The sequence below is a fragment of the Hyaena hyaena genome, unplaced genomic scaffold, assembly GCF_003009895.1.
Source record: "Hyaena hyaena isolate Hyena2069 unplaced genomic scaffold, ASM300989v1 scaffold_395, whole genome shotgun sequence".
Taxonomy (NCBI): domain Eukaryota; kingdom Metazoa; phylum Chordata; class Mammalia; order Carnivora; family Hyaenidae; genus Hyaena; species Hyaena hyaena.
The window spans coordinates 809,753-823,592 of NW_024081029.1; the positions used below are offsets into that span (position 1 = coordinate 809,753).

The 13,840-nt window shown below is 37.8% G+C and overlaps 1 protein-coding gene across 1 annotated transcript; it reads left to right on the plus strand.

The window, feature by feature from the left end:
- Positions 1 to 553: 553 nt before the first annotated feature.
- Positions 554 to 13,597, plus strand: ENAM (enamelin). The gene is made up of 8 exons (XM_039251781.1): positions 554 to 607; positions 2,412 to 2,480; positions 2,605 to 2,649; positions 3,581 to 3,622; positions 5,020 to 5,292; positions 6,605 to 6,667; positions 8,143 to 8,193; positions 10,739 to 13,597. Exons 1-8 carry the CDS (start codon positions 554 to 556, stop codon positions 13,595 to 13,597), a joined length of 3,456 nt encoding a protein of 1,151 aa, XP_039107712.1.
- The last annotated feature ends 243 nt before the right edge of the window (positions 13,598 to 13,840 follow it).

The following is a 13,840-nucleotide window of genomic DNA, read 5'->3' on the forward strand; positions in this document are numbered from 1 at the left end:
TGGTTATAGATTGGAGCTACTAACTGGCATTGGGTGAGTATTAGAGATTGTCAACATGAATGTTATAGTGCCAAAAAATGAACTTAATTCATAGATATTGGTTGACTTCCTTATTGCATTCTTTGATCTTGGTTGTATAGTCATTTTTGCATACTGATCTCCTGATAAAACTTTAAACTCGTTGGTTTATTTGGTAGATTTATTTTTCTTCTAACTTTCCTTCCGACCTACTTAGATCTCATTTAACACTATGCTTTTGTACATCTGCATATAGAGCAGTCAAATTTTGTCAGCATTGCATTAGAAGTACCTCAAAATATTGTTCCTGGCTCATTTTCTCTCTGATTTACCTTTCACCCTTTCCTTAAAGCAATAGAAGACTCAGCTTGATTTTTAAATCCCTCTAATAGGGCTCTGATTGGATAAAATAACTAATATGACATGTGCTGCCATAGAGCTGAGGTCTTGCTATTCATTTCATTTATTTGTTTCATTTCTATATTTGAGTTTCCTCTTATACCAAACCTATATTTTTCAAATTTTGGGTGAAAAAATGTTGCCGCTCCAGCATGGCCATGGAGCCTCTATTCCTAAGCTAGATAACTTGGTGAGTATTTATATTCATTTTTTAGAACACGTACAGGTCACATATCAAACTAAAAGTTGTCAGAAGTACACTTGAGCGAGTAACACACTATTTAAATGTGTCAGAAGAAACAAAGAGCATCTGAATTCACAGATGGGACAAAGAAGTAAGAACTCGCATAGTCTTTGTACTCCGTAACAACCATTATGAGTGTTATTTTCAATTAAAAATAAACCAATCATAGACTTTCATCCAATCATGAACTTCTAGAGAGAGAAGGAAGCTATAAGTTGTCCAGCATAATATATTAATTTTACAAAAGAGAAAGTGAGTGGCATTTTGTATTGGCAAAATAGAAGGCCACATCTTCCTACTTAAGTGTGTAACATTATCAGGAGTCTCAGTGACAGCTACTATAGAGATTAAATGGATGATTAAGTAAGAGAGAAATTAAACATCCAACAACTTCCCCCAAATCTTGGGCCATGATCTTAGAAAGTAGATTTATAAAGGAAAGCATTTACCAATATCCTCTTTATTAGCTTCTTCATGTTTTTAGCCTGTACTGAAGACAATAGTTTCAGTTGTTATTTTTAATTTTCTACAATGTCATGATTCTGAAAATCTTTAATTAGCAGGAAGGGTATTTACATATTACTGCTTCCTTTATTTAATTGAACTCTCTTGATTTCTCTGATATGTTAAAGGTAATTGATTGCACCTATAATTTAGGAAAATGTTGAAGTGTCCTTTAATTATATTGCTCCTATGGGAAGCAAACAGAAGGGTGAGCATTGGCTCAGAATACTTCTACATGCATTTCATGTCCAGGAAAAGGAAAGAGTAACAAAAAGACTGAGCAACTACTGGTGCCTACGTGCTGGTTACTATGCTGGGAATTGTGTTGTATCTTATGTATCATGAAATCAATCATTCTGATTAAAACCTTTATTTTCCTCTATTATACATGCAAACAGAGCAAAGTTTTCTTAAGAAATTACACAAGTAAATATTTCAGAAAAAAAAAAAACTTTGTTCAGAGTTGTAACTACAAGTCTTAACTATACAAGGCTTGCATAATTAACTGGAGTGGGATAAATGAAACCCATGAAAACATTCTCAAACTTCACACATAAGTCCATAAATTCAATCTTTTCCTCTATATGTTTAATCAGTGTCTAACAAAGAGAAAAATATAGCTTTGCCTATATTCTTCTATTTCTCTGACCAGCTCTTGAGCAGAAGTGATGTTTTTAAAGATAAAATAATAAAAGAAACACTAGGAGAAAGAAGAAAAGAGTGAGATTCTGGAATATTCCAGCTTATTTAATTTGCCTTTATATCATGGAATGTTGTCTATGGCATCTTAGAAAGTAGGTAAAAGTACTGATTTGGGATTGCACCTTTGCTGAAACTGAGATTATTCTGAATGGTGATTATAATTAGACGTTACGTTACTATGCCATTCTAAGCCAGCATAGCAACAAGAACTCAAAATCAGCAATATTTATGTATTTCAGGTAAACTCTTAATTTCTAATCTCCATATTCCAGTGCTATAAACCATCTCCCATCTTCCCATCTTGAGGGATCAATCTTCTCCCTCCCTCTCTCTATCATTTTTATCTTTCCTTTTTAATCAGACTCTTTTCACAGCCTAGAGTAGTACCAAGTAATAACTAGTAGTTTCTCAACATAAACTAAAAATGGCGGCAGAGGCCCCCATTATGGTCTGTTTCTACACTCTCCTTAACAGACAGCTAGGCAGAATGCCGCCAGTGAAATTATTTCACATTCCAAAAATAAAATCCAGTTTTGTATTTCAGGTACCAAGTGGAAAAATGAAGATTCTCCTGGTCTTTCTAGGTCTGCTTGGTAATTCTATTGCTATGCCAGTGAGTATTGAAATTTTTTTAGGACTTCCCTTTTTGTGTTCTATTGTTAAATAGCTTGGGGATAATTACAGGGTTTATTTCAACTTATGTTCTGAATTTGTCACCAATATTCTTTCATTTCCAGATGCAAATGCCCCGAATGCCTGGATTTAGCAGTAAAAGTGAGGAGGTATGTATACTCAGTCTCTGGGGAGAATATTTGTAAGCCCTGTCTTGAGAGTCCGTTAAAATAGGGAAAACCTTTTGATATATAAAATTTCTTAAGAAAGAGATGGAGGGAGGGAAATTTGAAAGACTTAAACTCTCAAATCAAGGCAAAGTAGTAATTTCTTCAGCACCATACTACCTATGTACTTCAATATTCCTTTCCAAGGTAAATGTAAATTTGTGTTCAAGTATAGGTCGTGTTGGCTTCTCTGCTAAGTTTTCAAGCTAACAAAGGTAGATATTTGTACCAAGGTAGACACATAGGCATATAATATCTTCGACATGACTCATAGCCAAAATCATTAGCCAAATTCAACACACATCAGAAAGGAGAATCATCTTTTTCTTCTCTCTTTTTTAAAATTTTTAATGTTTTAGTTATTTTTGAGAGAGAGATAGAGACAGCATGAGCAGGGGAGGGTCAGAGAGAGAGGGAGACACAGAATTGGAAGACAGGCTCCAGGCTCTGAGCTACCTGTCAGCACAGAGCCCAACGCGGGGCTCGAACCCACGAACTGTGAGATCACGACCTGAGCCGAAGTCGGACGCTCAACCGACTGAGCCACCCAGGTGGCATCTTTTTCATAGAATTATCACATTTTCAATACTCGAATTTCAAAAGTTAATTAGAACATTCAAAAACTTCAAAGTAGACAAGATTTTTATTCTCTATTACTCTACATTGGTTCTTCTCAAAATAACATTCTGGCTTAAAAATTAAAGTGACATAGTTTTTTTAAATTGCATACTTATTTTAAATTCATGCATAACTAGTAAAAGATGTGACTGTTTTATGTTAAAATCAGACATTCAGTTTATTTCTGGTGATTTGTAGATTGATTAGATAATATGTTTTCACTTTATACCACATTAATGGATTCCTTTGGTCACAGATGATGCGATATGGTCAATTCAACTTTATGAACTCCCCACATGTAAGTTCAGCTTTGTATTATTTCTGATAATTTCTTGTTTATATATAGATAATTACATTATAAGGTTTTTCATAGCTAATAAAGATACCAACAGCTATCCACATGTTTTAATTACAATGTAGTCATTATAAGAGTTTCAAGGGGGACAAAATCATTTCACCTGTCTCATTACCCCAGATTTTCTTCTTATTTATTACTGTTATTCTCTCATGTAAATAAAATCACTTATTAATTACCAACATTCTTTACATCCAAGAGAAATTTGTTCTGGGAAAAGATCACACAACATATATTCACAAATAATAAGGACAAAAAATAGCGTAGTAAATACTCCAGGTGTGTGGGGAGGTCAATTTTATTTGGATTATCTTGAAAAATAACACTAAAATTATGAAATAAACTTTTATCTTATTTAAATAAATTTAGATTATACTTACCACTAGTGCTAATTGTTAGAACCAACTAATAATAAATCATGTATCAATTGTATCTTTTGGCATAAATTTTCTGACAAAGTTGTATGAAAGTACTACCATACTGTATGTCACTCTTGACTTTTGTGATGATCATGAGAACCACTGGGAGGAAAAAGCAAGGACTTGATCAACTTTTCTTAATCCTTTATTCAAGTCATTCTCTTTGGAAGCTTCTCACCTATAATCATCATCGTTGTCAATTTTCTCTTCACCTATTGATTGGCACAACTCTTTTAAACTCTCACTCTTGGTTTTACTGTGTTTAACACTGGTGTTAAAACAAAGCAATGATGTTTGAATGAGAACTGACATTGTAGGAGGTCAATTCATAAATTAGTTTCTTCAGATTATGACTATGTTTGTTTCCCTTCCAACCTTGAAGTTGTGGAGATTCTGATAATGAAAATGGAATTAATGAAAATTCACCAATAACCAAAAACCAGAGGCACCACATAAGGATGCTTACACCCAGAGAATTTTTATTCTCTCTCTCTCTCTCTCTTTCATTGGTTTTTTTTTCTGCTTCTCATTTTTACTTCCTTTATCTCCTTTTTGCTTTTTCTCCTTTCCCAGCCAATAACAAGTCACAGTTTCAAATGTGACACCAAGTCCTCTGTAACCTGACTTTTTATGGGAGTCAGCGCTTCGGAGTTAGAAAATTATCAGCCAAATTCTTAAGCTGAAATTTCTCACCTAATTCTGTCTGTTGTTTTGTTTCTTTGGTTAGTTTTCTAGAAGACTGAAATTCATTTCTATAAGACAATATTTAAAGAACTACTAAAGATCTTGAGGCTTCCATTGTTGAATTAAGTTTCATAGAATTTTTAAGATTTTGGCTGTTTTAGAGACTGACATTACAGGCTGAGAAAAGCTGGAATGTCAGCTGTCCTACGGTTTGACTGTTATTTGCTACCCTCACAGATGGCACAGCTGGGCCCCTTGTATGGAAATGGTATGCCTCAGCTCGTACCACAGTATCAGATGCCTATGTGGCCTCAACCACCACCAAACATGGGACGCCCACAGAAACCCTCCTCTCCTTCAGCACCCAAACGCCAAAAGAGCAAAACTGATCAAGTCCCAGAGACCCAGAAAACCAACCAGCCTCAACCAAAAAAGCCACCACCAAAGCGGCCTTTAAAGCAGCCATCACCTACCCCAGCACAGCCAGAAGAGGAAGGCCAGCCACCTCAGGTGAGGCTTGCCTGGCAAAACTCCAAGCCAGTGTCAATAAATGGGCTCGGAGGGATCTGGAAAGCCATACCATCCCCGCATACACACATTCTCCAATGTTCCTCAATACACATGCCGCTGTGTATGAAATAGAATCTTCAGTTTTGCCACTTTCTTCTAACACGATGCTGTACTGCCTATCCAAAGTTGCCTGGCAAGTTACCTCCAGCGTTTGTTTGATTACAAATTATCAGGAAAAAAATTACCAACAAGTGTTTTACATGTTTTTTTAAATTACCAAAACATCATTTCCTTAAAGAAGCTTTTTTTTACAATGCAGAGACAGCATGAAATTGTGACATAAGCACTAACAGAAGAATCAAGGAACAGAGATCGAGTTCTAGCCCCAGCCCTTATTACTTGTATGATCTTGAGCAGTCACTTTACCTTTCTGAGCTTCAGGCTCCCCATGAGTAAAGAAATGATCTCTATGTCTCTTCCAGACCTATGTTTTGACGATCTAAAATAGTGCCTTGAAAGGTAATACTGCTTCCGGTACTTCTGGGTGGCATAAATAATTCCGACTTAAAGCAAGAAGATGTACAAATGGTTTCTCTAGATAACATCCAATGTGGAGCTTTCAAAATGCTGTCTCTTAGTCAATCAACAGACACTATTTATTTATTATCAGACACTATTACAGATGAGATAACACAAAATTAAATGAAAAGACACTCCTGGACCATTTACCAACTGAGAGATTTTGGGCAAATGACCTAACTTCTCTGAACCTCAAAATCTTCAGTGAAAAGGAAATAATGTCTTTAGCACACATCTTCTAGGTTTATGTGAGGATTAAATAAGATTACCACTATAAAATTCTCAGTATAGTACCTAGAACATAAGTGTTCAATAATATTAATTGCTATTATTTATTACTATTATTATTATTATCTCAGCCCTAAAAATAGAAAATTGCAGTTTAATGCAAAGGGAGATGCAGACTCCCAAGTTTCAAACAATTGTGGTTTTCTTTTTTTAATATTTTTTTATTTATTTCTAGGAGAGAGAGAGAGAGTGAGCAGGGGAGAGTCAGAGAGAGAGGGGGTTACAGACTCTGAAATAGGCTCCAGGCTCTGAGCTGGCAGTCAGCACAGAGCCTGACGTGGGGCTCGAACCCATGAACCATGAGATCATGACCCAAGCGAAAGTTGGACGCCTAACCGACTAAGCCACCCAGGCGCCCCTCAAACAATTGTGTTTAACAGATTTGTTTCCTTTTCCATTTATCCTTCTCAGTTTCACATCACTATGGTTCTTTCTTTCCTTTTAGGCATTCCCACCATTTGGCAATGGGATGTTTCTCTATCAACAGCCACCATGGCAAGTTCCACATGTGAGTTTTTTTCTTTATACTAGAAATGAAAAATAATATTAGCAGGTCATATCTCTAATATGAGTTCATACTCTCTAAATGGAATGCTATGTGCCAGTTGGTACAGAGTATGGAAAAAAGTCATCATATCATTAATCATTCAGGGAAAAAAAATTTTAATGAATATTTTACTCAGACAAATTGGAGACATGAACAATCACCAAACAACTACTAATAATTTAATTAATGAATTAATTTTAAAAGATTGCGCTACTTTGCTACTATTCCCCCACTTCCCTAAGAGATTAGAAAACACAAAGATTATCTTCACTAAATGAATAGAGAAATTGAGACAAAAGGGAGTTTGACAATCATAAGATAAGCTATGATTAGACTAAGGTCTTTCCACCATTTATTATTTCTAGCCACAGATATTTCAGTATAAAGAATTTTGCAAAATAATATTTGCAAGAATCCTTTAAAGTTTAAAATCATTAAAATAAAACAATATTGAATCACAGGCATTAAAAATATAAATCACAAAATAAACTATTTGAACTAAAGAAAAGTTTAAAGGCCAGTTGCTGTTAAACTAACAGAAACAACAAACATTTGGTGGCTTTTTTTTCCAGCTATGGCATTGTTTTTTCTTCTCTATAATTCTATAACCAAGACACCTTCTTATCAATTAGGAACAATTCATTTCAAGGAATAAGAAATGTTCCTTACCTTTTTTTTTTCCCTTAAAAGAGTGTCTTCCTTTCACTGGCCATACTGAACTAAGAAAACTAAGGCAGTAGTAGTACCAGGTGAAGATTTAAAAAACAGAGAAGCATGATCCTCATGCTGAACTATTATGTCATCCACATGGGATTTCCTGAAGGTCTGTGGGAGTTGGACTGATTTCCAAGCATTCAGCCTCCAAGTTAGATTAGGAAAATAAACATTGATCAAATTAAAAAGTTAGCATAATAATCCAGGAGAATTGGCAGTTTGTCATCCTTAATGTGATATAGACTCTGAAGATAGCATCATTATTTAATCTCCATTGTTACATGTTCTAATATGGATGTTTAGATCCTAACAGCACTCAAGTCTCTCTCTCTCACTCTCTCTCTCTCTCTCTCATCCTCTCTCTCCGTGTGTGTATGTGTGTGTGTGTGTGTGTGTGTGTGTGTGTGTGTGTGTGTGTGTTGGAGGTAATGGGATGGGGAGACTGCTAGGAAATGCATCCATACATGGTATTTTGAGTAGGATAATCTAGAATTCAGCTGAAACCTTTATATTTACCAATATTCACTGGTGGATTATAATTATAATTAGTTATAATTACAATTTATAGTGGATTGTGAGAGCTAATGATTCAAAAGCTAAAAACTAATAATGCTAACACCCAGTCACTGACTTGAACTCTTTTAAGACACCTGAGTCTTACAAACAAATGGTAGTGTAGAATGTGGTTTTCTCTTACATTCATTATGGTGTTCACCTTTCAGAGAGTACCACCAGGTTTTGGACGTCCACCAGTCAGCAATGAAGAAGGAGGGGTGAGTACAAGTAAAGCTGCCTTCCCCACATGAGTCTCTGATTTTTTATTCCAATCTATTAAAAAGGTTAAATTTCAACACATGCATTTGTAGCTCAAGTGCCCATGATATAAGAAAAACATCCAGTAACAAATATAAATGATACATTATTCCTCCTCTATGGGTACCAACCTCTGTCTCTCCCTCTCTTTGTCCCTTCCTCTTCCTCTCTCTTCTCCCTATTTCTCTCTTTTTATTTCTCTAAGAAGTCTGACCTAATAACCTTTGCTCCAGGTTGGTACTGGACTCTAGAACAGTGATGGGGCAACTAAGAGAAGGAAGTGAACACATCCTAGAAAGTTATCCCCAGAAGGGAATTAAGTAATCATCTAACTCCTTCATTATACAAATAAATTGAAGCCTAAAGAGAATACATCACTATTCAATTTCACCCACTGAGTGGGTGGATACAGTGGCCCTATAGTCAGTCTTCTGACGTCCTATCCAATGGTTTCTTTACCACACCACAGTAGAAGAGCCAAATGCATGTCACAGAGTGATGTACTATTAAAATAGTCTAGCTCAATGTCATCCAAAAAAAGTCATTATAGTGATTATGGCATGGAATTCTGCTCCAGGAGCTTACTTCGTATTTTCCTCTAAACAGTGATATGTTCTCAGTGAAATAGGGAGAACCTGACAGCTCTGAGAGATGAGGGGGTAAGGAAAGGAGCAAGGAGTTAAAATCATGACATTGAAAATTACTACATCAGCCAGGGCATAAGGTGTTTTTAAAAATATCCTTTTGAGGGGTGCCTGGCTGGCTCAGTTGGAAGAGCATGTGACTCTTGATCTTGAGGTCATGAGTTTGAGCCCCATGTTGGGTGTAAAGATTGCATACATATATACACTTTTTTAATCAAAAAGCTAAAAAATAAAATAAAAATATCCTTTTGAAATTGGAATTACCAGATAAAGTGATTCAGATCATTGTATGCAACCCAGAAACTGGCATTTCAAATTTTCAAAAAGATAGTATGAGAAAATAAGTCCGAATGGCCCAGGCAGTTAGCATATGCATTAAGAAGTTTATTTCCCTCCTCCCATGACTGGCTTATTTCACTTAGCATATTGTCCTCAAGGTTTATCCATGGTGTCATATATTGAAGTTTTCTTCTTTTTTAAGGCTGAATAGCTTTCCATTGTGTGGCTTTACCACATTTGCCTTTTCCATTCATCTGTAGAGAGACATTTAGATTCCATTGTGAATAGTGCTGCAGTAGTAGTTGTGATTTGCAACTGCACAAAGTATAAGGGGGAGGAAATGAAGCTGGATATAATTATGGGCCAGATGATTATAAAAAATTATTGGTGGTGGTGGTGTTATATAATGTATAACATTTGTTAGGTGCTTCCTAAGTGCCAGGCACTGAGCTGTACGATATGGTATCTCTTTTGACCCTCATGACAACTTATAAGGTAGATATTATTTTATTATCTTGAGTTTACAAGTAACCAAAGTTATAATAATATTTATATTTTAATATATAAAATATAATAATATATAAAAGTGACATAGGGAGCCTGGGTGGCTCAGTCAGTTAAACATCTTACTTCAGCTCAAGTCATGATCTCACAGTTTGTGAGTTCAAGCCCTGCCTGGGGGTCTGTGCTGACAGCACAGAGCTTGGAGCCTGCTTCAAGTTCTGTGTGTCTCTCTCTCTCTGCCCCTCCCCTGTTCTCTCTCTCTCACAAAAATAAACATTAAACTTTTTTTAAAAAAGGAAAGTGACAGGAGTTTCCCCCAGCCTCTACTGTTCTTGTTCTGATGGCCATGGACAGGAAAGATTAGAGGAAAGTACAATTATACTCAGAGTAACCAGTAAGAAACTATTGCAGTAGTTCAAGAATACTGGGGATAAAGGAAGAGGGGACAGGATGAGAGTTTAGATTTTATAGGACTTGGTTATTAATCAGCTGGGGGAAATACAAAGCAGAAACCTGGGAAACTGGGTCGATAGTGGTGAGTGTTGCTTAGATACAGAAAGTTGGAGAAGGAAGTTTGGGGACAGATAGGTCAGATTCTGGGTACATTCATTTGGAGGTGCCCATGAGATCTTTAGTGACCCAGTCTTCCTGCCTTAGCTTCAGGAGAGAGTGTCAAGGACCAGACTTATGGCTTTAGGAGTCACTGGTATATGTCTACATTGAAAAAAATTGGCCTGCAATAGATTGCTCAAGGCAGATGTATAAAATGAGAACAGCAGAATGAGAGGGACAGAAAATGGAATCTTTTAAAAACAAACACACACCCCTCAGATTTAGGATCCAGGCCTAGGAAGAGAAACTGAAAAGTGACAGTCAGAAAGTTAGAGTACCAGAAGAGAGAACTGGAAGGGAATTGGGTCATGGAAACCAAGGAGGAATTGACTTTCAAGAAAGGAAGTATAGCTAATAGTTTTAAAAGAAGCATGTGGCTGATTTCCCTATCACATTAAAAAAATTCCAAGCAACACCATGGTGGGAAACAAATAATAATTACCGATTTCCATCTTCTTCCTTACAGAATCCTTACTTTGGATATTTTGGATATCAGGGATTTGGGGGCCGTCCTCCTTATTATTCAGAAGAGATGTTTGAACAAGATTTTGAAAAACCCAAAGAAAAAGACCCTCCCAAAACAGAGAGTCCAGCCACTGAACCCTCGGGTAATTCAACAGGTCCTGAGACTAATTCTACTCAACCAAATGCACCTGGAGGAAATCAGGGCAGAAATGACACCAGCCCAACAGGTAACAGTGGCCATGGCCCAAACACTGTGAGTAATCCTATGGCTCAAAATGGGGTTATCTCACCCCCTACAGTTAATGTTTCAGGCCAGGGAGTACAGAGAACTCAAATCTCGTGGGGACCAAGTCAGCCAAATATTTATGAAAACTATCCAAATCCTAACATCCGAAGTTTTCCTGCAGGAAGACAATGGCGTCCCACTGGTACTATCATGGGACGTAGACAAAATGGGCCTTTTTACAGAAATCAACAGGTTCAAAGGGGTCCTCGGTGGAACTCCTTTGCTTTGGAAGGCAAACAAGCAGTTCGTTCAGGAAATCCGATTTATCGCAAAGCTTATGCTTCTACTGCAAGAGGCAATTCCCCCACTCATACAGGAAATCCAGGAAACGTCAGAAGAAAGCCTCAGGGACCAAATAAACATCCTATGGGAACAAATGTTGCTCCTCTGGGTCCCAAACATGATACTGTTGTCCGCAGTGAAAAAATCCAAAATCCAGCAGAGAAACCAATAGGTCCAAAAGAAAGAATAGTCATTCCTACAAGGAATCCATCTGGCCCCTGGAGAAACTCTCAAGATTATGGAGTTAATAAATCAAACTATAAACTGCTTCATCCTGAGAGTAACATGCTAGTCCCAAATTTTAATTCTGTTAATCAACATGAAAACTCTTATTACCCAAGAGGAGAGTCCAAAAGAGCCCCAAATTCTGATGGACAAACCCAAAGCCAGAATTTGCCCAAAGGGATTATTTTGGAGCCAAGAAGAATCCCTTATGAATCAGAAATTAATCGACCAGAATTAAAGCACAGTACATATCAACGTGTATACCCTGAGGAAATCCCTTCTCCTGCAAGAGAACATTTTCCTGCTGGAAGAAATATTTGGAATCATCAAGGAATCTCTCCACCTATTAAGGAAGATCCCAGGATGCAGGAAGAACACTTACCTCATCCTTCCCATGGCTCGAGGGGAGGTGTTTACTACCCTGACTATAACTCTTATAATCCCAGGGAAAACTCACCATACCTTAGAAGCAATACATGGGATGAGAGAGATGATTCCCCCAATACTATGGGGCAACCCAAAAATTCACTGTACCCCATGAATACTCCAGACCTGAAAGAAACAGTCCCTTATAATGAAGAGGACCCAATTGATCCAAATGGAGATGAATCTTTTCCAGGCCAAAGTAGATGGGGTATGGAGGAGCCGAGCTTTAAAGAAGGCCCAACAGTTAGACACTATGAAGGTGAGCAATATACCTCAAATCAACCAAAAGAATACCTTCCCTATTCCTTGGATAATCCGTCAAAACCCAGGGAGGATTTCCCTTATGGTGAATTTTATCCCTGGAACCAAGATGAGAATTTTCCATCATATAATACAGCTCCTACTGTACCACCACCAGTGGAGAACAGGGGCTATTATGCTAATAATGCCGTTGGACAAGAAGAAAGCACTCTATTTCCTTCTTGGAACTCCTGGGACCATGGGATTCAAGACCAAGGGCAGAAAGAAAGAAGGCCATATTTTAACAGAAACTTTTGGGATCGGCCGACAACTTTACACAAAGCTCCCCCTAGTCCACCACTCCAAAAAGAGAACCAGCCCTATCCTAGCAATACCCCAGCTGGGCTTCAGAAAAATCCAACATGGCATGAAAGTGACAATTTGAATTATGGCCTGCAAATTACTAGGTTAAATTCACCGGAGGGAGAACAGTTGGCTTTCCCAGACTTAATTCCTCCAAGTTACCCAGCAGGTCAAAAAGAAGCACATGTATTTCATCTAAGCCAGAGAGGCCCTTGCTGTGCTGGTGGCTCCACAGGACACAAGGATGATCCACTTGCTCTACAGGACTACACTCCGTCCTTCGGCCTTGCACCAGGGGAGAACCAAGACACCAGCCCTCTGTATACAGAAGACAGTCATACTGAACATGCAGGGAACGCCATCTCCCCTCCCAGCAACCTACCTGGCCAAAGAAACAGCTCAGAGAAAAGACTGCCTGGAGAAAGTCAAAACCCAAGTCCTTTCAGAGATGATGTATCCACTCTGAGGAGGAACACGCCATGTTCTATGAAGAATCAGCTGAGCCAAAGGGGAATTATGCCCTTTCCTGAAGCCAGTTCCCTTCAATCAAAGAATATGCCTTGCCTCAAAGGTGATCTTGGAGGAGATGGGAACAATGCTTTGGAACAAATATTTGAAGGCAACCAGCTCAATGAAAGAACTGTTGACCTTACTCCTGAGCAGCTTGTTATGGGTACACCTGATGAAGGGCCCAATCCAGAAGGAATCCTAAGTGAAATACAAGGAAATGAGGGTGAAAGACAGCAACAAAGACCATCAAGCATCCTACAGTTACCATGCTTTGGCTCCAAATTAGCAAAGTATCATTCCTCCAGCCCTGGAACTACATCTGACATTGGAAGGCAAGGACCATTTGATGAAGATCCAATTATGCCTACTGAAAGTCCTAACTCATTGTCTAGGTTAGCTACTGGGGCACAGTTTCAGAGTATAAATGTAGACCCACTTAATGCAGATGAACACACTTCATTTGATACTCTTCAAATAGAGACCAATCCACAGGACCATGTGCAAGACTGCTTACTACTTCAGGCCTAGGGATTATCCCAACCAAGCATTCTTTGGGGAAGGAAAATACCTGATATTCTATATCTGATATTCTACATCTGGTATTCTACAGTGGTTTCCCAACTTTTTCTCCTAACCCTCTTGGTGATCCTTAAGTTCTTCCCCATTCCAGCAATAGAGGTAGTGGCCCAGGTGATGCTGGTAAGATTGGGCCCCTGGGGATTGCTAGATTCAGTACTATCACTAATTAGCACAGACCTTAAAAAGAAGCAG

Bases quoted from the DNA above. Each gene is read 5' to 3' on its own strand.
- ENAM (XM_039251781.1), top strand. From the start codon at position 554: ATGTTGCCGCTCCAGCATGGCCATGGAGCCTCTATTCCTAAGCTAGAT. The intron at 608-2,411 runs GTGAGTATTTAT...TTTGTATTTCAG, and splicing joins TTCCTAAGCTAGATAACTTG to GTACCAAGTGGAAAAATGAA. The intron at 5,293-6,604 runs GTGAGGCTTGCC...CTTTCCTTTTAG, and splicing joins AGGAAGGCCAGCCACCTCAG to GCATTCCCACCATTTGGCAA.